Source organism: Jaculus jaculus, chromosome 12 (assembly GCF_020740685.1).
Source record: "Jaculus jaculus isolate mJacJac1 chromosome 12, mJacJac1.mat.Y.cur, whole genome shotgun sequence".
Taxonomy (NCBI): domain Eukaryota; kingdom Metazoa; phylum Chordata; class Mammalia; order Rodentia; family Dipodidae; genus Jaculus; species Jaculus jaculus.
Genome location: NC_059113.1, coordinates 16,939,271 through 16,963,742, shown reverse-complemented (window position 1 = coordinate 16,963,742; position 24,472 = coordinate 16,939,271). Strand labels below are relative to the sequence as shown.

The 24,472-nt window shown below is 50.1% G+C and overlaps 1 protein-coding gene and 1 non-coding gene across 3 annotated transcripts in view; one reads left to right on the top strand and one right to left on the bottom strand.

Moving 5' to 3' along the window:
- Positions 1-24,472, bottom strand: part of Dpysl2 (dihydropyrimidinase like 2) — a 150,672-nt gene that overhangs the window by 13,360 nt on the left and 112,840 nt on the right. For both annotated transcript variants that reach the window (XM_004665832.2, XM_004665833.2), the window contains exons 4-8: positions 21,475-21,639; positions 18,238-18,299; positions 17,659-17,739; positions 16,342-16,410; positions 9,610-9,730 (exon numbers count right to left, since the gene is read on the bottom strand). In XM_004665832.2, the coding sequence (XP_004665889.1) occupies positions 9,610-9,730; positions 16,342-16,410; positions 17,659-17,739; positions 18,238-18,299; positions 21,475-21,639 (498 nt within the window). The remainder of the gene's footprint in view (positions 1-9,609; positions 9,731-16,341; positions 16,411-17,658; positions 17,740-18,237; positions 18,300-21,474; positions 21,640-24,472) is intronic.
- LOC123453899 lies at positions 13,492-13,624 on the top strand. Its single transcript, XR_006633071.1, has one exon. It is a non-coding gene; the product is annotated as a small nucleolar RNA SNORA70 (small nucleolar RNA).

The following is a 24,472-nucleotide window of genomic DNA, read 5'->3' as shown; positions in this document are numbered from 1 at the left end:
TGTGTTTTTTGTTTCAGTTTGGTGGACGTAATCTTACTGTGCAGCAAACAGCCAACCAGCTCACATCTAGTTCTAGCTAGAGGGCTGTGGACAAAACAGCATGTGTCCGCGCTGAGCGGAGGTGCTACAGATCAAAGCAGTGTCAAGATATTCCAGAGAGACTCCTGGGTCCCTGAGTCGCCATGGGAGGGAGCTGGCCAGCAGAAGGACAGCTGCTTCGTGAGAGCAGTAATTAGGCCACTAGAATTTCAGGGTTTCTGGAAGCCTAGCCTAAGTTAATACGATGTCCAAGAATGTCAGTTCCTCTTCTCTGTCTACGCCAAGAAAACTGGGAACCATGTATACCTGTTAGATGCCACATTATTCTGTGTTAAATTACCTTCTTCCTTTAGACCTGGCCTCATGGCTTCTCCCAGCTCATTCCAACAGGGCCCCTAACTGGACTTCGGGTTTATATTTTCCCAGTGCTCTTCCACTCCTCTCCATCCAGGCTCGGAGACATTTCCAGAACAATCCGCAGGGAAACCCTGTCCCTACACCCACTAGCCCACACTTCGTGTCTAAGAAGCCCTTATGTCTCTCTGCCTCCCACAGGCTGGGATTAAAGGCATGCGCCACCACGCCTGGTTTGCTACCTTATTTCTTGAGAGAGAGTCTGTGCAGTACTCAACCTGGTGCTGCAAGCTGGGACAATCTTCCTGTCTCCCCTGCCCAGCCCTGGGACAACGGGCACGCAGGATCGTGCCAGGCTTTCATGAGGTACTTGGACAGCCAGACCCGGGTGGTCCTCTTGCTTGCACAGCAAGCACTTTACTATCTCCCCAGTGCCCACAACTGGTTTTTCCATGTCCTCTTTAGCAGGATACAAAATTCAGTTTAGGCATTGTACCATCCCCCACTCCCCCCCCACACACACACCTGAACCCTATCCTCCACTCCAGTAATCGCCCACTTTTGACCGTTTGGGTTCTATGGTGACACCCTGACAATCACGTTTCTGGCTCACATGGAAGGGGACGGCACTCAGTAAATGTGTGTTAAGCCGATTCGGTGCTCTCATCGTTCATTTCATTACAGGAATTTGATCTGAGGTCATCTAAATCCCACTGGCCTCTTCTCCCCTTCCCACCAGCCAAGAGTCCCTCAAGGCCAAACCCTCCTCAGACAGGAATGTGTTTCCCCGGCCTCTCCACCGTCTTTTCAAAGGCTTATCACTTGATAATATTCCACAACACCCTCTCTGCTGGACAGGCTGAGAGCTGGCTCCCTCCTGCCTCAGGAATGTCACAAAGGAGTGGCTGTTCAGCCCGAGAGAGTGTTGGAAGCCCTAAGTGCAGCTGCCCCCAGGCAATCCAAAGAACAATCCCCTGGCAAGAGGGAAGGTTCCAGAACAGAGGGCAAGGCAAACTGCATCCTAAAGGGGGAAAAAAAAGAGCCTGGATGGGACCCCCGAACTCTTGACCTACTCAAAGTTCCCCCAACAGGAGGCTGTTCCTTCCCTCAAAGCAGAAAAACACCACATAATCAATGACCAGACCACAGAGCTGTTGCCGGGCCCTCTGCAAGACACAAACGGCCACGCAGGGCCCAGCAGCAGCCACAGTTGGAGACTCTCCCAGGATCTCCAGCTCTCAGCTTTTGGCTGGAACCCCAAACACATGGGGGTGAAATTAGCTTATCCCTGACCCAAGCCAGGTTTGGAGGTCCTGCAGGCCACTGTCCCCCCAGTGAGCACAAAGGACCTACTGAACCTGGAGATCTCCTGGTTTTGTCACGACGAGAAGTTCATGACTACAATGGTGCTTGAAAGGGAAAATGTTGTGGAGGGAGGGAATTACCATGGGATATATTTTATAATCATGGAAAATGTTAATAAAAATTAAAAAAAAAAAAAAAAAGGGAAAATGTCGTGATGGTCTGGGGAACTCTTTGGATGGGTATCCACGTCCCCAGAGCTCCCTGAAACTTGCCAAGGTCCGTCTTGCCCTGGGTCTGCCCCTCAGTCCTGACTTTGGAAACCAAGGGTGGAGAAAAGACTGGTGCTGGGAACCGGTGAGCTACATCTCTGACTGGGGGTGGGGTGCCATTCAACAAGGGTCCCCTGGCCTCAGTTACACAAGCACGCACCTCACAATACAAGGAGCCCTGCTTTCAACCTCTAGAAACCCCAGGGCTTCATGGGGATGAAGCTTCCAAGACCACTGGTGGCCAGCACTTTTCCTCCTTAGACCACGGCAGATGGAGGACTCCTGAACCCACCAACAAGGAGATTCAGGACAAGTGGGCACCACCCGGGAGACAAAGAGGAGCAGTTATGCCTTGCTGCGGGCGTGAGGAAGTCAAGAACTTCTCACCGTCTTTTGATTTTTAATTCTGTCCTCAGTTGTAAAAGGCAGGAGTTAATCAGCACAGCCAAGGTCTCTTACCTCCAGGGGAGTGCGGTTCACACGCCCAGGCTCTGTCTCCCACCCCAGTGCCTCACCCCAGGCTCCGCTCCTCCTATTATAAACCCCATGGCTCAAGGGAGCAGCTTCCAGAGCCCAGCCAGGCCACGGACACCAGCAAGCTGCGTGCCAACGATCATTACCTCTAATAATAATAAACCACAAAGGGCTTAATTGCTCTTTGTGTGCTTCTTTAAACACGCTGCTGACGCTTTCTTGGCGGCTGTGGGCGCTTCGAGATTCTCTTCTCCAGGGAAAGTTTAAACTGAGAGATGTGACCCCCCCCGAGCCAGCCTCAGACAGGCGCGCTGCTCCAGCCAGGAGCGCAGGGGACTGGCGGGCGAGGCTGATTCACAACGGGCCCAGGCCCCGAGAGTATTCACGAAGAACAAATGCAAGCTGGGGTTAGAAATGTCTGACAGCTCCGGCTCCAACGCTTAAGTCATTTCCCATGAACACGAAGCAGGCGGACGGACCCAAGGTAGCAACAAGGGAGCCATGTAGCCAGAGGCAGAGTGAAAAATGGACTAGGATGGATGGACGGACGGACAGGACACACACACACACACACACACACACACACACACAGAGCACTGCTTTTCTTTTAGAGAACGCACACCACAAGCATTATGGCTGACAGACTATGAAATGAGATTTTGACGGCAAGAGTGGTTCTAAAGCAGCAAATCCTTTGTGTGTGAATGAGAGTGTGTGTGTGTGCATGTTTCTTCTGTGTGGTGTGCACGTGTGTATGCAGGCATATATGGAAGCCAGAGGACAAGCCAGATGCCATCCTCACCTCCTCTGAGACAGAGCTTTTCCCAGTGAAATCCACCAAATAGCCTAGGCTAGCTGGCCAGCGAGCCCTGGGGGCCTCCTTTCTCCAGCTCCCCAGCACTGGGATCACGAGTGTGCCACGCCTGCCACCATGAGTGGGCGCTGAGGATCCAACTTGGGTCCTTTGTGCTCGTAAGGCAAGCACTACCCACTCAGCTTTCTCCACAGCTCAGGCTTGTCTTCAGGGAGAAATCCTCCTGCTTCTGCTTCTGCCTCCCGAGGACTGGGTCTGTGGGCATGTACCACCTCACCAAGCAAGAAACAAAATCTGCTGCATGAGTTTTCTGAACTCCCTGGGATTGGTATTAATCTGACATTATTTCAAGGTCCTTTTCTATTCACAGTGAACGCTTGTAAACCATACCGTGATGGGACAGTAGAAATCACAAAACATTCCAATTGCATATCCCCTGTAAATTATTCCTAAAACAGAATGGTTTTTTTGTTTGTTTGGTTGGTTGGTTGGTTGGTTTTTCGAGGTAGGGTCTCACTCTAGCCAAGGCTGACCTGGAATTCACTATCGAGTCTCAGGGTGGCCTCGAACTCACAGCAATCCTCCGACCTCTGCCTCCTGAGTGCTGGGATTAAAGGACGTGCGCCACCACGCCCGGCCAGAATGGTTTTTTGCAAGATAACCAATGAGACTGGGTAGCTGCTTCTAACAGTGCTGGAGCAAACCGGTAAAGAAAGGAATGAGTTCTGAGATTGACATTCCCAGGTCGGGCACCACCCAATGACTCAATATTTTCTTTTGCCCTGAGAAAGCCTCTGATGTTGTCCAAACACAAAAGCTGATATGGCTGAAAATCAGACCCAGGATCTTACCTTATGAGGATGAATGGCCTGCCAAGGTACGTGCTGTTCAAAGGGGGGGGGGGCTGACTCGGAAGGGCTTTTGCCTCCCATCTTCAGATGTCAAGTGGCACCATCATCTGTCACCTGAGTCCCTAAGCCTGTTGGCCTTCCTGACAGATTTCAGACTTGTTATCACAACTGCCCGAGTCAGTTCCCTGAAGTATATCTGTGTCTGTCTGTCTTTCTGTTACTCTCCCCCATCCTCCCACTGGCTGTTTCTCTAGTAAAGATTTGCTGGGATTTTAGGACACTCACAACCCAATGACCTACCACAGTCAACCCTGTCTAGTTCAAGATTACTAGGCGGTGTGTGTTAGCTTAACACTAAGGAATGATTCCCAAGGTGAGGCTGTCTTCACAGGTCTCAGGACCACACAATTACAGGCTTCTCTTGAGGCTGAGCACTGCTGTTGACAAGTTTTTGCCTCAGATTTGAGTTCCCAGGACTTAAGTGTCTCTCATTAGCCATGACTGTTTTCAGTGTGTCTGTCCATGGGTCCTGGAGGTGGGTGAGGATGGTGGTGAAGAGAAGGATGTTACCAGAGAAAGGAGCTTACCAGACACTACCCATGGGCTAGCATTCCCACACAAAAAGCCATCCACAGCCACACAAGGGCAAAAGGCAGCCTAAGGTAGAGTGTTCTAGAGGAGAAAGTCCTGCCCTGGATCCTCAGGAAGAAATAGCTTAGAGGTTGGGAATAACGGTTTCTGCTCACCACAGGCTGAGGGATTTGAAACAATGTGTTCAATGTGTGCACTTTTGTTTCTCTTCAGTGAAATGAGCCTGTTAAACTTGAGTACTGTCTACATTCTTGCCAAAGTAAAACCTGAGCCAGTCCTGGCAAGTGCAGTTCTGTAATCCCAGCTACTGAGGAGTCTGAGATAGGTGGGCCACAAGTTCAAAGTCTGCATGGACAATAAAGTGAGATCCTGCCCCCCTCCCAAAAAAATAGGACTAGGGGCTGGAGAAATGGCTTAGCAATTAAGGCATTTGCCTGCAAAGCCAGAGGACCCACATTCAATTCCCCAAGGCCCATGTAAGGCAGATGCACCCACCAGGTGGCATCTGTGGTTCATTTGCAGTAGCTGGAGGCCCTGGCACACCCATTTCCCCCTCTACCGCTCTGCCTCTCTCTCAAATAAATAAATATAAAAATAAGTAGTTTTTTAAAAGAGGGCTAGCAATGTAGGTCAATTGTATAGCGCAAGGCCTCAGGTTCAAACCGCAGGCATGAAAAATGAATAAGTGAATGAAAGCCAGGGAGATGGCTCAGTGGATAAAAAGCACCTTCCTGCAGAGCCTGCCAGCTCACATTCAACTCCCCAGCACACACATAAAGCCAGGTGCCAAGTGGTGCATGAATCGGGCGTCCATTTGCAGCAGGAGACCCTGGCACACTCACACACACCTGTGACAGATGTGCGTGCATGTGCGCATGCACAAGTCCACAACCAGGTAAAATGTTTTTAAATAAAGAAGTAGGAAGGGAGGGAAGAGAGGATGGGAGGGGAGATCTTTATCTGCTAAGTGAGCCTGATGAGGTGGTTTTCCGCAGCCTGGCCCAGGATGATGGCGCAACAGGCTCCCAGGAAAGGTGGGCTGCCGTCACGTTGGGTCCAGCTGGCATATGACGAGCCGTATCCCCCACTGGGATTTCACCCCCCCACACCATTCTCACGTTTGACTTCCATACTCACCTAAACAGAACAGCTCTTGCCTCAGACACAGGACTGGCTGGTTTGTGGGTGTGTTAAGAAGGGCATGTTATCTCCCACAGCCTGGCCTGCCTCTCTGTTCTGTGCTCTCGTCCTGCTGGGCTTGGACCTCCACTGGTCACTCCCCTGGGACTTTCTTCTCATGCATCCCCCACCCGCCAAGGGAAGACACTGAGAATCAGGACCATCTCTTGCTCCTGGGACCTAAAGCTTGAAGAGTCACATAGGAAAAGCCAAGGGAAGGAGTGAAGACTCTCTCCATATCGCAGATGAAATACAGGGACAAGAGGTTGGCAGTGCCTGGCACTACCTTGGGTGGGGGAGGGGGAGAAGAACCCACTGGAGGTAGAAAAGCAATCCTTAGCAGGAAACCTTTGCCCGAGGTCAGCAGGTGTCTCTGTTTAGCTCGCCTACCGTGCACCAAGTTGGACCAGCCCTCCCTTCTTCGCTGAGAAGAGTAACTGGTAAGTTATTCTTACGGCTCAACCTACATCATCTCATTTGACCACAACCGCCACACTCCTTGCAGAAGGAAAACTAACAGCTGCGATGGTAGGTCGACCATCCAGGACAACGTGACTAGAGCACCCTGGAGCCAGCTGTGACCCAGAGCCGTGTCACTGATCCCTTCAGACAGCCTTCTGTTAGCTTCTTCTCGGCTGCTTGGGAATCTTTGCTTCTTCTTACCCAGGTCTCTGCTGAGCTAGGCTCGAGTTTCTACCAACACTAAGCTTCAGGGTTTCGGAGACATTCAATGGGACATGACTGCCACGCAATCACGTGAGGACACAAGTTCGGATCCTCGAACCAATGGGAAGCCAGACCTGGTAGCTCACATTTGTTACCCCAGTGCTCTTAGATTGAGATGGGAGGTAGACACAGGAGAACCCTCAGAAACCCACAGGTCAGCTAAGCCGGCGTTTTCACCGATGAACAAGGGACCCTTCCTGAACAAGGGAGAAGGCAAAGCCTGATGGCAGAGGTTGTCCTGACCTCCACATACACAGTGTGACACACGTGCACCTACACTGACACGTGACTGCAGACACACAGCGATTAAGAGAGAGAAAGACCTAAGCCTCAAAGCACACAGACCGCACGCGTTCCCAACCCCGAAGTAACCTCAGGGTGAAGGGAAGTCAGTCAGGTGTTAACACAGGGATTCACGGCCTCAAGTCAGATGACCCCCCTCTCTTCTCTGGCTCTGAGCTTCGGAGCAAAACAGAAGACGAGCATTCCTGCCCAGGCCGTTTCCTGACACTGTCAATAAACCCCAACAAGATAGAGAGCCTTCCCAGGCTAGGAGGAGGCTAAGGTTTCATGCTCATCTGTCAGCACCTGAATATACTGGTATTCCTTCCCAGCACCCCAGGTCTGCCTGGTGCCAGGGCTTTGAAGGGCAACTGGATGACAGTTTTAATGTAACCGCCACACTGAGAAACACAGACACAGGGGACTCGTGCATGGAAGGGTGGTCTAGAACAGAACAGACTGAAATATTTTCCTCTGATACTCAACACACACACACACACACACACACACACACGGCCAAAAGCTACAAGGACAACAGAGAGGCCCTGGGAGAGGGAGACTGCTGACGCAGAACTGAACTCTACCACATACCAGGCCCACACTTCAGGAAGGAGAAAGGGTTTTGGTACTGTGGCGGGGGGGGGCGGGGGGGGGGACGGTTAAAGGCTTCAACTCTCCGCCTATGATCTGACAGGAGGCTGAACCCCTCCATTCTCCAATGTGGACGGGTGAGCGTGTGACTTTGTCACACTTTGAACTCCAAAGGCCAAATCTTGTTAAAATGTTTACCTTAATCACCCATAACCTTCTGGGTATAGAATGGCTCATAAAATGCACAACATAACCGGCCCCTGACTGTCCCCCTTTTACAGACACTGCACCCACTGGGTCCTGGCTGCAGGGAAGCCGCAATGCTATGAATGGTGTTCAGTGTTGAGGTTGGACCTCATGCATACCCAGTCAGCCATGCCAGAAGTATGCTGGCTCAGACTTGTTCCACAGGGTCACCTCAAAAGTAAATAAATAAATAACTCAAAGCAGATTCTAAATAGATTGGGTGAATGCTCTCTTCAAGAAGACAACTCCAGGGCTGGAGAGATGGCTTAGTGGTTAAGGCGATTGCCTACAAAGCCAAAGGACTTGGGTTCAGTTCCCCAGGACCCACATTAGCCATATGCACAAGGTGGTGCATACATCTGGAGTGTTTGCAGTGGTTGGATGTCCTGGAGTGCCCATTCTCTCTCCCTCTCTCTCAAATTTTTCTTTTTTTAAAAGGTAATTCCAGCCAGGCATGGTGGCACATGTTTTCAATTCCACACTTGGTAGGTGATCATTCAAGGTCACCCTCAGCTACATAGCTAGTTCAAGGGCAGCCTGGGCTACACAAGACTCTTGTCTCAAAATACCATAAAATAAAGTGAAATTAAAAAAAAAAAAAAGCAATTCTTTCAAGCTTCCAGAAGACAGCAGGTTCCCAAGAATTAGCAGCACAACAACTTTTTAATTCAAAGCCCTGGAGTCCTCAGAGAGTTCCAAAGAGCAAGGGTGGGAGTACAGGGTTGTTCTGGAAGCCATCATCTCTTGGGACACACTGAATGAGTGGCCATTGAGCAATTTGTTCTGCAACTTGGACCGAGGCACCCACCAGCAAAAACATCCCATGGCTCTTCTGGATCCATGTGGATCACATCATGTAGAAAGTAGAAACGGAGCCATCGGAGCCAAATTGTTTCCTTATTGACAGAGAAAGACAGAGATGAGAGAGAGAAAGAAAGATCAGATTGAGTCAAGAAAAAGAATTAAGAATGATGGGAGAGAGCCAAGGCATGGTGGCACACGCCTTTAATCCCAGCACTCAGGAGGCAGAGGTAGGAGGATCACCATGAGTTCGAGGCCACCCTGAGACTACAGAGTGAATTCCAGATCAGCCTGGACTAGAGTGAGAATCTACCTTGAAAAACCAAAAAAAAAAAAAAGAATGGAAGAGAAAGGGAAGTGGAGACACACAGGTGGCGGGACAGGAAGGAAGAGGACCCCTTCACAATGCTCATTTGACATCAAGCTGTCTCCTCCTCAAACCAACACTGTCTCAGGTTCTCTGTACATGATTCTCGGGTGCGGTGTAATTGGCCAAAGTGCTAGCCAGTGGCAGGTGACGGTAGGACTCGGCTTATTCATAATGTACAAGGTATTCCACACAAAGTCCCCCAGGGGACGCGCTAGGAGCTGCACTTAGTGAATTAGTTTCTAAGACCCTTCTCAGGAGAAGCAGCCTTGCCCGCAGGGGCTCGGCAGGGTACAAAGCCCCAGAGAGGATCCCATGAGTGGCAAAATGCATCCTGCCCTGCGCCAGGCTCGGAGTTTTACCTGGTTAGGAAATCCCACCTACCAGAAGGGAGAAACATTTTGAAACCAGCACTCCCCAGGATGGTCCCATAACCAGTGGGAAGCGACACGATCTGTGTACATACCCAGTTTGTTTAGGCGACAGTTAAAATCAACTTTCTTGGGGTGGTGGGGGGGCACCCAGCCTTGACTTTTAAATAGATACTAACAAGGCCGTGGAACAAAGGGAGGAAACTGTAGCTCCCTGGCCCCGCTGGGCTGTAATTAGGTTAATGCTGGAAGGCGATGAAAGTGGCCCAGCTTGGCACGAGGGTGTAGACAGAAGCGCCCTCCCTCCAGCTGCCCGTGGCCGCGGGGGCCCCCCCCTCCCGACGCTCACCCTTCTTCCGCGCCTGGGCGATGACCTCCGCCGCGCTCTTGCTCATCACCTTCGTGACGTACAGGGGGCAGTTGGTCTGGTTGGCAATGGTGATGGAACGGTTCACGGCTTCAGCCTCCACCTACAGGAGAACGGCCGGCGGTGAGACGTCAGCTCGACCCCGTGCCCCCATCACTTTTCACACTGGATCGAGTGAGGCCCGTGTGCATGTATGTATATAACGTGCCGTGAGCGTATTAACCCCACACCTCACTAACACCCCCTTTGTCTCACGCCTCCTCCTCCCTGCTGGCCCCCGTTGCCCCCCTGGACTGTTTCTCTCGACTTTCACAGAAGTCAGTACATATGTGATTTTAGGAATCTATATAAAATCTAGGACCTACACGTGAAATAAAACATGTTTATCTTTACAAGACTGATTTAATTCGCTTAATATGATGCTTCCGGTTGCATACATTTTCCTGTATTTGTCATAACTTTTTATTTATTTATTTATTTATTTATTTATTTATTTATTTATTTATTTATTTGAGAGCGATAGACACAGAGAGAAAAACAGAGGGAGAGAGAGAGAATGGGCACGCCAGGGCTTCCAGCCTCTGCAAACGAACTCCAGACGCGTGCGCCCCCTTGTGCATCTGGCTAACGTGGGACCTGAGGAACCGAGCCTCGAACCAGGGTCCTTAGGCTTCACAGGCAAGCGCTTAACCGCTAAGCCATCTCTCCAGCCCTTGTCATAACTTTTTTGACTGAAAAAATAATTTTCTTCGTCCATTCCTCTGTTGAGAGATTGGCTCCTTAACTCATCTATGGTGAGAAGTATTACAGTAAACATGGATGCACAAGTGTCTTGGATATGTTGACTTGAAGTCATTTGGGTAAATACCAGGAGTGGTACAGCTGGGTCACATGGTAGGTCAATGTTGACTTTGTTGAGAAACCTTCATACTGACTTCCACAGCGGTTGTCCTGACTTATATTCTCACCAGCATTGTATACGGGTTCCCTTTGTCCACATCCTCACCAGCATATGTTGTTATTTGCTTGATGAGCGCCATTCTGACCAGGATGAGATGGAATCGCAATGTGATTTCTATTTGCATTTCTCTGATGCTGAGCCTCACGTCTACTCTCACCCACTGACAAAACAGACAGAGGCAGCGGGGTCCCCAAGGTTCCCCAAAGCGGAGATATTGGGTGGTACGCTAACGGGGTAAGTGCTCCTTGATCAGTCTCAGAGTGTGGCAACAACAGCCCAAGTCTGTAAGAAATGCAGATAACAAGCCAGGCGTGATGGCGGACACCTTTAATCCCAGTACTCGGGAAGCGGAGGTAGGAGGATCACATCACGGTGAGTTCAAGGCCACCCTGAGACTACATAATGAATTCTAGGTCAGCCTGAGCTAGACTGAGACCCTACTTCAATAAATAAATAAACAAATGAATAACTGCAGATACTCAGGCCCCACCCAAGCCCAGAGCATGGTGACTCCAGGAGGGGGACCCGCGGCACGGACTGCAGCAATCCCTGGTGATTATTCCACTTGCTAATGCTTGAAAACCACCAGGCCCAGACCCTGGCTAGTGTCAAATTTACATATTGATTCTGCTCCCATCGCTGTGAGTGAACATTCTTGGTGACGTGACTTTGAGGCCAAGCTTCTGTCACATGCTCATGAAGCAAGCCCGCATCACCCACAGAACCAAGCAAGCTCACAGGACTCAGGATCAGAGCAGACAGCAGAGCCTGTAATAGCAAGGGCCCCTGCGTGCGAGACACAAGCCGGGCTGGCCAGCCGCAGCAAGGTATGACCTTCAGCCCAAGACCTTCGGCCCTGACCAACCATCGGGCTCTTTCAGTCTGATTTCAGTGAACAGTGAATGGAAGTTTAAAGACCCCACAAGATGACTCCTAAACCCTGACTGAGGAGGAAAAATAAAAAAGCCTTTGGATGGAGGTGTATTTTACAGATCTGAAAGGCCACTGGCTGCTGCCTCACCAAACCCTGGTGAGACACTATGGTGTGAACTCTTTTTTATTGCTTTTATTGTTTGGTTTTGTTTTCTGAGGTAGGGTCTCACTCTAGCCCAGGCTGACCTGGAATTCACTACTTAGTCTCGGGGTGGCCATCCTCCCACCTCTGCGTCCAAGTCTTGGGATTAAAGGTGTGCACCACCACATCTGGCTTATGGTGTGAACTCTTGGGAGTGAGAGGTAGGATTGGTCTTGTTCGTTTCTGGACCCTCTGTGCCCAGCTCCCAACACCACAAAGCAGAATTGGTATTCACAGTGGGTGTTCAAAAGTGTCTGCTGCACCAATAGGTGACCTCACCTTATTAATGGCTCTTAAAGCTGCACTGTTACTTTTCACACAGAGGGACTAAGCTCCTGACTGAGCTGACTTGGCAAGCCGGAGGGCTCATCCAATTGAAGGAAAGTAAGCTTCACTCACACCCGGCCTTTGGACATAACTAGGGGAAGAGGTCTGTCCAGACATCTCCAGGAAAAGCCAGTGACTTTTGAAGATGCTCACTGAAACACCCAAATACTTCCCATTCCTGGGATAGCTGAAGGCCGCCTCCCTGCTCCTCCCCCTGGCTCGCCGTGGCCTCCTGCTGGGTGAAGTGTGGCAAGGGCTTACTAGGACCCTCTGCACTTCCTGGAGAGCCAGAAACCCACAGGATGTCCCAACATAAGACATTTTGGAAAGGAACAAGGGCATTAACAACTGTAGGAGCAACAGACATAGCTTGGGATTGTCCTGAGGAAGTTGAGATGTGTAATGGTACTAATTAAAGGGGACAAATGACTTCCACTGGGACTTGGTGGGAAGAATCCAGGTCCCACGTCTGTCTGGATTTGCATATTTGCTGTGAATGGAGTTCACGCTCTAGCCAAGTGGGCTGAACTTGGGCCAGGTGGTCAGAGGTGCTGGACTTGAGGTGACCCTGATGACTAGAAGCCCAGGCACAAGGTTTCCTGCCAAGAAGTACAACTGGTCCTGCTGGCCACTCAGCTTCACCCCCAAGACCACATAAGGAGGAGTTGCTACCCTGTCCTCAGTCCTGGCCAAGAAGGGCAGGTTCATTGTAACATCTCTATAAAAGATTGTGGGCCAGGCACGGTGGCACTCGCCTTTAACTCCAGCACTCAGGAGGCAGAGGTAGGAGGATAGCCATGAGTTCGAGGCTAGCCTGAGACTACAGAGTGAATTCCAGGTCAGCCTGAGCTACAGTGAGACCCTACTTTGAAAAACCAAAAAAAAAAAAAAAAAAAGATTATAAAACTGGGCTGGAGAGATGGCTTAGCAGTTAAGACACCTGCCTGCAAAGCCAAAGGGCCTAGGGGACCCAGGACTCCCCATAAGTCAGATGCACAAGGTGGTGCATGTGTCTGGAGTTTGTTTGCAGTGGCTGGAGGCCCTGGCGTGCCCATTCTCTATCTGCTTCCCTCTCTCTCTCTCTTTCTCTCCCCCCCAAATAAATATTTTCTTAAAAAAAGATTTTGAGGGCTGGAGGGATAGCTTAATGGTTAAGGCGTTTGCCTGCAAAGCCAAAAATCCCTGGTTCGATTCCCCAGGACCCATGATAGCCAGATGCACAAGGGGGCGCATGTGTCTGGAGTTCGTTTGCAGTGGCTGGAGGCCCTGGGGTGCCCATCCTCTCTTTCTCTCTCCCTCTTTCTCTGTCAAGTAAGTAAAAATATTTTTTAAAAAAGATTGTCAGTCAGGCGTGGTGGCACACGCCTTTAATCCCAGCACTTGGGAGGCAGAGATAGGAGGATCGCCATGAATTTGAGGCCATCCTGAGATTACATAGTGAATTCCAGATAAGCCTGGGCTAGAGTGAAACCCTACCTCAGAAAAAAAGAATAAAAAAACATTGTGAAACTGCAGCCAGCCGGGTTCCTTTTCTCATGGGACCTGGTGGACAATGACCGCAAACAGCAACCTCACTGGTCGTGTACACAGCCTGTTGCTTGTGCAAGTTGCCCTAAAGGACTCTGGGGCTTTCTGGTGGGTGTCCGTGCTGACAATCTCATGCTGTCCCCCAGTCTAAGTTCTAGGCAGGTATGCATGGTGTCTTTCAGAAGCCCCAGGGCATAGTTGCCATGGTTCCCCTTGGCCAGGTCATCAAGTATAGAGAGCGTGCCAGGTGTGGTGGCGCCTTTAATCCCAGCACTTGGGAGGCAGAGGTAGGAGGATCGCCATGAGTTTGAGGCCACCCTGAGACTACAGAGTTAATTCCAGGTCAGCCTGGACCAGAGTGAGACCCTACCTCGAAAAAAAAAAAAAATAGAGAGCATGTGATGGAGGCCCTCCCTACACAGGGTCAAGTTCAAGTTTCCTGGCCACCAGAAGATCTGCATCTCAAAGAAGAAGGGTTCGGCAACAAATGCAGTGCAGATGAATCTGATGACATGGCAGCTGAAAAGTGGGTCAATCCCAGCGGCTCTGGAGTCAACTCTGTCCATCGTGGGCTCAGCTCTCACGAGGGTTTCTCCTGCTGAATATCCTAACAACCATGTTCACTAGTAAGTCTCACAATACAATCCAAAAAGAAGATACTGTGAAAACAACATGGTTGTTTAAAATAAAACCTCTTCCAGGGCTGGAGAAATGGGTTAGCAGTCAAGGTGCTTGCCTGCGAAGCCTAAGGACCCAGGTTCCATTCCCCAGGATCCATATAAGCCAGATGCACAAGGTGGCGCATGCGTCTGGAGTATGTTCGCAGTGGCTAGAGGCCCTGGTGCGCCCATTCTCGCTGTCTCTTCCCTTCTCTCTCAAATAAATAAATATATTTTAAAAATAAAAATATTTTTAAAAAGTCTTCTAGAGCTGGAGAGATGGCTTAGCAGTTAAGCACTTACCTGTGAAGCCTAAGAACCCTGGTTCGAGGCTCAATTCTCCAGGACCCACGTTAGCCAGACGCACAAGGGGGCGCACGCGTTTGGAGTTCATTTGCAGTGGATAGAAGCCCTGGCGTGCCCATTCTCCCTCTCTCTCTCCCTCTCTGCCTCTTTCTCTCTCTCTCACAATCTCTCTCTCTGTCACTCTCAAATAAATAAACAAAAATGAACAAAATTTTTTTAAAAAAACTCTTCTACTTATGCACATCTGAGTGTCCACTCTCTTCCTGGACCCCAGGCTCTGACAGCTGTCCCTTGGGGGCATGTGCTAGTCTACATGTATATTTCATGTGCCTTCTTTCTGCCCAGCTGTGGGGGTTTGATTCAGGTGTGCCCCATAAACTTAGGTGTTCTGAAAGCTAGTTTCCCAGCTGATGGAGATTTGGGAATTAACGCCTCCTGGAGGCGGTGTATTTTGGGGGGCGGGCTTATGGGTGTTACAGCCAGTTTCCCCATGCCAGTGTTTGGCACACTCTCCCTGTTGCTGTTATATGTTGGCCAAGGGGTGATGTCCACTCTCTGCTCATGTCATCATTTTCCCCTGCCATTGTGGAGCTTCCCCTAAAGCCTGTAAGCCAAAATAAACCTCTTTTTCCCACAAGCTGTTCTTGGTTGGGTGATGTCTACCAGCAATGTGAACCTGACTGCAACACCAGTTCACTGAGACTCCCTCTCAAGAAAGATCCTTCCCTCTTATCTCACTGTCCCCACAGGGTCCCTCAGTGCTCCCATCAGCCATCCATCACTGACCGGTGACTTCGAGACTCCTACGTCATGCTACATCCTCCCCAGGCCCCTTTTCTATCTTCTAGGCTAAAATCATGGAAAATCCTATGGGTGGTCTCACATAGAAGGTTTGGAAAAGAAGCATCCAGTGGCAGTTAAGCTGTTATGTGAAGTCCAAATGCAAGTTAACCATCACGCTAGCGATGGAAAATATCCTGGCACTACAGGGAGGCTCATTTGTTTACGAACTGCTGACTCCTACATACCACTGGCTCCTCCCTAAGTGAACTGTACCGCCAAGTCGGCTTAGAAAGGTTCCATGTCGGACTGTGTGCGTCGCCCCCTCAGAGTTTAACACACAACAGACACCCTTGACAGACTGGAAAATCAGCAGCAGCCTGGAGGCTGGGGTTGGAATCCATTCTGCTACCCTCAGGTCCACACATCTGTCCCGTCCCCCACCACCCCCCCCCCCACACACACACACCACACAGAGCTGTCACAGGATGAAAATTACTCAGGGCAGCACCAAGTTCATTGTCTGACACAGGGTAGGTTGCTCCAGATTAGCTGAAAAGAGCACTCCCTTGATGGTGTATTCCTGGCCCTGCTGACCATCAACAAGGACCTTCATCATGAGCTACTTGGGACTCTGCAAATCTGTATTGAAGAGAAGTCCCCATGCGAAGTCTTAGACAAATGGCTGTAATTTTTCTGGTTAAAGGAGCAACAATAATACCCTCTCTAGCTCTCTCATTCCGGTAAGCCAGGAATCCTTCCCATTTTCATGTTTTGTTCTGCAAAAGGTTCTAAAGTCCTAGGGGACCCTGTGTAGCCCTCTTGTCAAGCTTCTCCCTCTTCCTGTTTTGGGAAGGGAACCCCTAATGTCACCTCCATCTGTCCAAGTTCCAAAAGGTTTCCTCTTGCCTCCTCTACACTTTGCTTTGTTTTCCCCAGTACTTCTTTCCAGGCAGTTTCAAAAAGACCAGTGTGCATCCAAGAAGCCCCGTTTCTCAATAGGTTCACAATGGGTTCTGCGTGTTCAGCACAAAGCCCAAAGGGTCACCAAGTCACACGACCCACTCCCAGATGTTCACCTCCTCAGGTCGGCTCAGCACATGTCCCTCGGGGCCAGTGATGCCCAAATCCAGGATCCTCTGCTGCTCCTGAAATATGTGAAGAAAACCAGGCAATCAGGGCAGCTGACATGAAGTGGCCGATGGCTAGTGACCTGGGCACAAAGTTTCCCCACAAGGAATTCTGCTGGCCACTGCTCCATGCCCCCCCCCCAAGACCTCATAAGGAGAGGGCTCACTGCATCATTCCCAGTCCTGTCTGAGCAAGGCAGGTCCATGACAGCTCCTATGCTGGTTTAAATGTAATGTGGGGCTGGAGAGATGGCTTAGTGGTTAAGTGCTTGCCTGTGAAGCCTAAGGACCCTGGTTCAAGGCTCAATTCCACAGGACCCACGTTAGCCAGTTGCACAAGAGGACGCATGCATCTAGAGTTCGTTTGCAGTGTCTGGAGGCTCTTGGTGTGCCTATTCTCTCTCCCTCTCTCTCTGCCTCTTTCTCTTTCTGTCTGTCACTCTCAAATAAATAAATAAATAAAATAAACAAAAAAAAATTTAATGTAACGTGTCCTTCACAGTGAGTGTGTGTATGTGTGTGTGTGTGCGCGCGCACGTGCACACACGCACGCATGTGTGCACATAACTAAGCCTCATACTTGAGCCCCAGCTGGTGGAGGTTTTAGGAGATGAAACCTCGCTGGAGGAGGACGTACCTCACTGGAGGAGGACGTGCGTCACTGCGGGGAGGACAAGTGGACCTTGAGATTTTATTAGTCCAGTACTTTGGGTTTCCAGAGCTGGCTGACCCTCACCATTCCTACCCTACTTGCTGATGTATGAAGCTATGAGCCAACTGCCTGCTCTGCCATGATCTCTCCGCCATAAAGGATCTCCCCCTCAAAACTGTAAGCTGGGAGTAAACCCTTTCCTCTCATTGGCTGCTTCTGGTAGGGTGTTTTGTCCCAACAGCAAAAGGTAACAGCAACACCTTCCCAACTGCCCGGCGTCCTCAGCGATGCTGGCAGCTAAGACCCTCCTGGCCTTGGCACCTTGCTCAGGCATGACTAGGGAGCTCCCGTGGGGGCGTGGGGGGCACGGGGCAGCTGCAATGCAGATTCAAGACAAATGACCTGTGGGGAATTGGGTCCTGCAGAACTGGCAAAGAGGCACACACACACCACCAGTGTTCCCGCCACCAGGAGACCGGCAGAGCCTGGACCCAGGGACGCCGGGCCCTCTGGTTCCCCACCCTGCTATTTGGCTCCCTCAGCTGCCTCCCTTTCTTCAGCCCACCTCTCGCCCTGCAGGGTGAGACAAAATGAGAAAAAGGGACGCTCCATACCTCGGCAATGATGTCGCCATTTTCCGCGTGGACTTGGGCTATGGCACCAATATCCCGGATCACACTCAGCACTTCGTATATCTGACGGAGAGGAAGGGCAGGTTCAAACGTGGGAACCTGTAATCGTCCTGAACACCTCTGAGAAATGGCGACCCTCAGCTGCCCCTGGTAGACCTGGCTTTGTGATCTACCCAAGGGTGCTCACGACTTCTAGCCATCGGCAGGGGAGGACCCTCTGCCATTCTCACACAACCCCCAACGACAGAGATGAGGGGTAAGGGGCTGAGAGATGACACCCAGCTCTGCACCAGATATGCTGAGGGGCTCTGAGTGCTCCCTTATGTCATTCTGTATCCTGGATAAAAGATCAAGGCTCATTTGCAGAGCCTGATAAGAGGATGACCTGGAACCAGGACACTGGGCTCACATTCCTACTAAGAGCCAATTCTATCAGAAATGGGAATCCACCCGACATATTCCATGACACTATGGGATGGGAACACACTGAAGGCTGCTTCTCCAGGTGGCAGTGGTGTGCTGGATGTCAGTGTGGCTACTCACAAAGGCCTGCTCTCTTACCTGGGAATCCGTCAGCTGGAAGCGATCTTTGAAAGCCATGTATACGAGGAAGGAGTTTACCCCTGGTAACAGAGAAGAGAGAGACGGAGATGCGACTTTTAATAGATAAACCAAAACTAATCTGTATGTATGTGGATGTTCACTGAGCATATGGGGGGAATGCACAGAGGAGCAAGAGAATCGAGACACAGATGGAGACACAAGAGGGTGACAAGGCAGCTGTGGTGTCACAGGCCCGTTATTCCAGCTACTCAGGAGGCCGAGGCAGGAGGATTGCACATTCAAGACTGCCCTAGGCAAGGCCCTGTAGTGAAATAAAAAGGAAAGTTGCTCAGTGGCAGAGGGCTCGCCTAGAACAACAAAGCAAGGAGCATCTGGAAGTAGAGCTCATGGAAATTCTTTTCAGCATTCTTAAAATTTTCCTGTCAGTTTAAAAATCACAGCAAAATGAAAAGTTGCATCCAGGTATGGTGGTGGCACACACGCCTGTAATCCCAGCTCTCGGGAGGCTGAAGTGGGAGGATCGCTGTGAGTTCGAGGCCAGCCTGAGACTACATAGTAAATTCCAGGTCAGCCCGGGCTAGAGTGAGACCCTACCTCGAAAAACCAAAAACAAAAGTTTACGTAGTATTAGGGCTGTGGGAATGCTCACAGGTAAGAGCACTTCTTGCCAAGGATGAGGTCCTGGAAGTGACCTCAGATCCTCTGAGTTCAATTCCCCAGGATCCATGCGCATCTGTAACCACAGTCCTGTGGGGAGCAGAGACTGAGGAACTGCTGGGCAATCAGGAAAATGGCAGCTCGGCATTAAGAGAGAGAGGCTAGTCTCAAGGGAATATGCAGATAAGCAACAGAGGGAGGACACCTGTACAGGTGCAGGAACCTGCTTCACACGCACACACTACACCTGCACCAGATAAAATTAAAAGTCGCAGTATGATCATGTTCGTGTTTATAGCAACATTATCCACCATAATCAAAGAATGGAATCCACCCAAGGGAATGTGTGACGTGTGTTCCGGGTGTGATGGAACACCAGCCAGCCTTACACAGGGAGTTCTCACACGTGCTCTACCAGAGAAAAACCCAGAAGACAGAAGATATTCTGCTAGGTGCAGCAAGCAAATCACGAAAGCTAAGTACCGTGGGGTTCCACTTACAGGAGGGACTTAGAACACCAATTCATAGCCGGAGACAGCCGGAGAAATGGATCAGCAGTTAAAGGAACTTTCTTGCAAAGCCTGACAGCCCAGGTTTGATTCCCAAATACCCACATAAAGCCAGATGCACAAAGTGGCCCATGCACCTGAAATTTGCCATGGCAAGAGGCCCCGGCATGCCCATTCATTCCTATTCTCTCTCTCTCTGTCCTTGCAAATAAATAAATAAATAAATTTTTAAATATTCATAGGGCTGGGGAAGATGGCTCAGTGGTTAAGGCATTTGCCTGAAAAGCCAAAGGACCCCAACTTGATTCCCCAGGACCCCGTAAGCCAGATGCACAAGGGGCGCATGCGTCTGGAGTTCGTTTGCAGTGGCTGGAGGCCCTGGCGCGCCCATTTTCTTATAGAGGGAAGTTAGAACGGCAGTTACCTGAGGACTAGGGAGGAAAGACAAGAGAGATTTATAGTTTCATGGGGGCAGAAATTCATTTTAGCAGAGCAAAGAGTTCTGAAGATAGACTGTTGCAATGGCTTCAAAACAAGGTGAATGTATTTAATATAACTCAACTGCACACTAACAAAGGGTTAAAACGGTAAACTTAATGCTACACATTTCGCCACACTTTCATGTTTTCAAAAAAGCTGTCCCCAAGACAAGTCTGTTGTGACTTTAATAAGAAAATGATTAGAAGTTTCATTCTAGGAACATCAGTAAGAAATGTCTCTTTGGCAAGCACACTTGCCTTCGGGGCTGATATTTAAGAAACATTTTTTTATAAATAAGAAAAGGCCCATTAGGTCGACAAGCAGATGTCTCCAGGCTCACACTGGCGTCTTGCAGTTCTTGCCTCCTGAGGCACCAGACCAAACATCCCTGTCCAATGTCCATCAAAATTCTAAACAATCATCCACACAGCCTCAGAGCCTTGGAGTTTAATTCAAGCCACCTGGGGATGCTGGAAGCTGCCTGAGCTAATACCTCTCTGGACATCCTGGCTCTTTGCTGCTTGCCAGGCAACAGTTGCCATGGTAACCTGCCTGGCCTGATGTGGAGTAGATTCATGTTAAGTTATTGGAAGTTTAAAAATCCATTTGGAGTCTGGATACTCTCAAAAAGAAAGGTCAAAAGTTGTCGGCTTTCTTGTTATGAGGCCTTCGTGCTGGAGAGGGTCTTAGAGAAGACATCTTACATCTTAGCTCAATGGTCTCAAGTGAGAGATTTTCATAAAAGCAAAACTCAAAGTTTCCGTGACTTGCCAAGTCACATAGCTAATCCGCGGATAAGCAAAGAATAAACTCAAGGCTCTGGCTTCCCAATCCAGTGTCTTTTTACCGTGCTAAACGATGTCCCCCATCTGCATCCACACCAGATGTGTCCCAGCACAGCCTGTTATTGGCTCTGAGTTTAGAAGTCCAAGAACCCAAAATCAGTAGTGGTTCCCTGAAGGTCACGATCCCATGACGTCAGGTGACTCCAGGAACCTAACCCACAAGGAAATCAAAGGGGCCTGGAAGGCTAAGTGGCTTAGCCACCAACCTGGGCCCAAGGCTGCTATGGACAGGAGTTCCGGAGGCACCTGGAGGAAGACAGGATGCCACCAAATTCCCTGTGAAGCTTTCTAATCCCTGGAAATGTTTGAGCAAAAAATTTCAAAAAAAAAAAAAAAAAAACCCTGATAATCCCCAGCTTTGAAGTGTCTCACTGTCTGCTCCTCTATCCTGATACCTGATTCTTCCAGGCTTGTGGGCAGTGACTGCCCAAACACTCCTGGCTTGCTGTGCCCTCCCAAGACTGCCTCACGACTTCACTGGGATCTGCACTTGCAGGTCCCTCAACCCTTAAACTGCAGGAAGTTGTCGGAGAAGATGTGGCAGAGCCAATGCCCTCTCATCAGTAATGGCTTCCATTCCCACACTAGGGTGGGCACCCTCTAATCGCCTGAGCAGCAGCCCCCAACCCCCTCTGCCCCTTCCTCAGAAAAGGCAGAAACGTGGACACATGACCCGACAGTGTTAACGTCCCAGGCTCTGGACGGAGACGCCCCTGCAGAGGGCATGAAGTGGCATGACCTACCGTGATCCTTCACCAGAGTTTCCATCTCCTCCTGGACGCCCTTGTGCCATTCGGTGATGTCGACATGCAGAGAGTAATCACAGCAGGACTTGCTGTCGGCCCATTCCCTCCACTGGTCGAAGGCAGCCAGCAGGCTGGTCCCGGGCTCAGGAACCACATGGTCAACTAGGAAGGAACGGACATTTGTCACCATCCAGAAACTCATGGGCTGTGGCCAGCAGGTGTCGGCCCACGTGAGCTCTGAACTGAGCCTCTTGGGTTCCCAACGGAGACAGACATCTCGCCAAGCAGCGTCTAAGAATGCACTTAAGCCAGCTGAGGACCCGACCGGGCGAAGAAGGCAGAAACTTGGCATAGGACGGTGTGCTGGTAAAACCGCCCGTGGACCGAACTGCCCAGATCTGATTTCTCAAATCCGAGTCCCTGAGGCCCAGGGGCACATTCCACGGACAATGAGTTCTTAGGGACAATGGCAGTGTCGGAGAGCTGGCGAAAGAAGCCAAGCCCTTCTGTGTACTGATAGCCGCACCCAGCAGACAGCCAGGCCCCGGAGGGGCTGGAGCGCAGCCATGCACGCTGCGTCTTTCCAGAGAGAACGACAGACACCCCCCTCCCGGCCACTCAGGTTTCTACACTACAGCTCTACCCTTTAATTTAAGGGGCAATCTTTCATCTTAAGAGTTCAAAGCATTTTAAAAGCTGGGGTTTCTGTTATAGTCTCAGGGAGGTAGGCTGATACTGGGCACAAAGAACCATGAAACCATGAACTTGGGTTGTCCGGGGTTTATCCCGTCTCCACCATCTTCCTTCAGGTGCCCTTGGGGAAACTGCTTATCCCACCGTCCACAACACCTATGCTGGCTTTAGTGGAGACATTACCTAACACAGCTTTTTGTTGTGAGGATTCAATGAGATGGCTCGAGCTGGAGAGATAGCTCAGTGGTTAAGGCACTTGCCTACAAAGCCTAATGGCCCGGAGTTTGATTTCCAGGCGCCCACATAAAGCCAGATGCACAAAGTAGCCCATGGATCTGGGGTTTGTTTGCAGCAGCTAGAGGCCCTGGCACACCCATTCCCTCTGTCTCTCTTCTCTGTTTCTCTCTCTCCTTGTAAATAATTTGTTTTAAAATGAGGTGACTCACCGGGCATAGTGGCGCACGCCTTTAATCCCAGCACTCGGGAGGCAGAGGTAGGAGGATCGCTGTGAGTTCGAGGCCACCATGAGACTCCATAGTGAGTTCCAGGTCAGCCTGGGCTAGAGTGAGACCCTACCTCAAAAAACGAAAAAAAAAATATGAGGTGACTCCCCAATTTACATCCTCTCAATGGCCTCCCCTGGCACTGCGGATGAATACTGAAGTCCCCAAAAGCTCTACCAGTTTCTGCCCGGCTCTGGCTGACACCCCCCCCCCCCCAAGTGTGTGTCTGTGCTCCGTGTATCCTTTGCACCTTATTTCCAGCTACACAGGCCATCTCTCAGTTCCCACTGTACCAGTCTGCTCCCTCCCACAACACAGCCTTTTTTTTTCTGTTGTTTGCTGGTTTTTCTTTAATTTTTATTTATTATTTATTTATTTGATAGAGAAAGGGGAGAGAGAATGGGCGTGCCACTGCAAACGAATTCCAGATACATGTGCCCCCCCTCATGCACCTCGCTAACGTGGGTCCTGGGGAATCGAACCAGGGTCCTTTGGCTTTGCAGGCAAACTCCTTAACTGCTAAGCCATCCCCCCAGCCCCTGCTTGGTTTTTCTTAATATTATTTATTTATTTGAGAGAGAAAGAGGTACAGGGGTAGACAGAGAAAGAGAATGGGTGTGCCAGGGCCTCCAGCCACTGCAAATGAACTCCAGATGCATGCACCCTTTTGTGCATCTGGCTTACATGGGTCCTGGGGTATCGAACCGGGATCCTTTGGCTTTGCAGACAAACGCCTTAACCGCTAAGCCATCCCTCCAGCCCCACAACAGGGCTTTTGCATGTATTGGTACCTCTCCTAGGTTGCTGGAAAGCTCTTCCACAGCTTCCTTGATGACAGAAAGTCTGCTACAACTGTTGTTATCCATGTCCCACACAGCAAGCACTACAATCGCTCCTGAAACTTGTCTAAAGTTGACTCAAACAACTCATGCAACAATACAAGTGAGCCCAGGACTCTATAGGTGCCTAAAGCAGCAAGCCATTATTCCAAAATAAAAAATATTAGATTTCCCCGCACCCAGGTAAGCAGCTTGGAGCTAAGAAAAATGTCAGCCTATGCCACACAAATGATCTTGGGCTTCCGAAATGGATCAAGTCTTGCAGATGCAGCTGAACTGTGACTGGCTGGGCTAGAAACAGGGTCATCAATTCTCATCTGATCTTTACAAACACATACTGAATGTCACACTGTAACCCTGAAGTATATACAACTGCTATGTGTCCATTAAATATACTTTCAGATATGGCCATCTACGTTCTTCCAGCAGAATTTAGTTTTTAAAAAAATGTATGAAGTGATTTGCATGGGGTGGGCACCACGGCCTCTTGCCACTGCAAGCAAACACAGACACGTGTGTAACATTTTGCATCTACCCTACCTGGGTGGCCTGGGAGTCGAACCCAAACCAGCATACATTGTATGCAAGTCCCTTTAATAATTGAGCCTTCGGGCTGGAGAGATGGCTTAGTGGTTAATGTGCATGCCTGTGAAGCCTAAAGACCCTGGTTCGATTCTCCAGGTCCCACACAAGCCAGATGCACATGGTAGCACATGCGTCTGGAGTTCGTTTGCAGTGGCTAGAGGCCCTGGCGAGCCCATTCTCATTCCCCCCCACCCCGCCTGTCTGTCTGTCTGTCTCAAATTTTGAAACAAAGCCAGGGCTGAAGAGATGGCTTGGCCATTAAGATACTTGCCTGCAAAGCCAAAGGACCCAGGTTCAATTCCCCAGGACCCATGTAAGCCAGATGCACAAGGTGGCAGATGCATCTGGAGTTTGTTTGCAGTGGCTGAAGGCCCT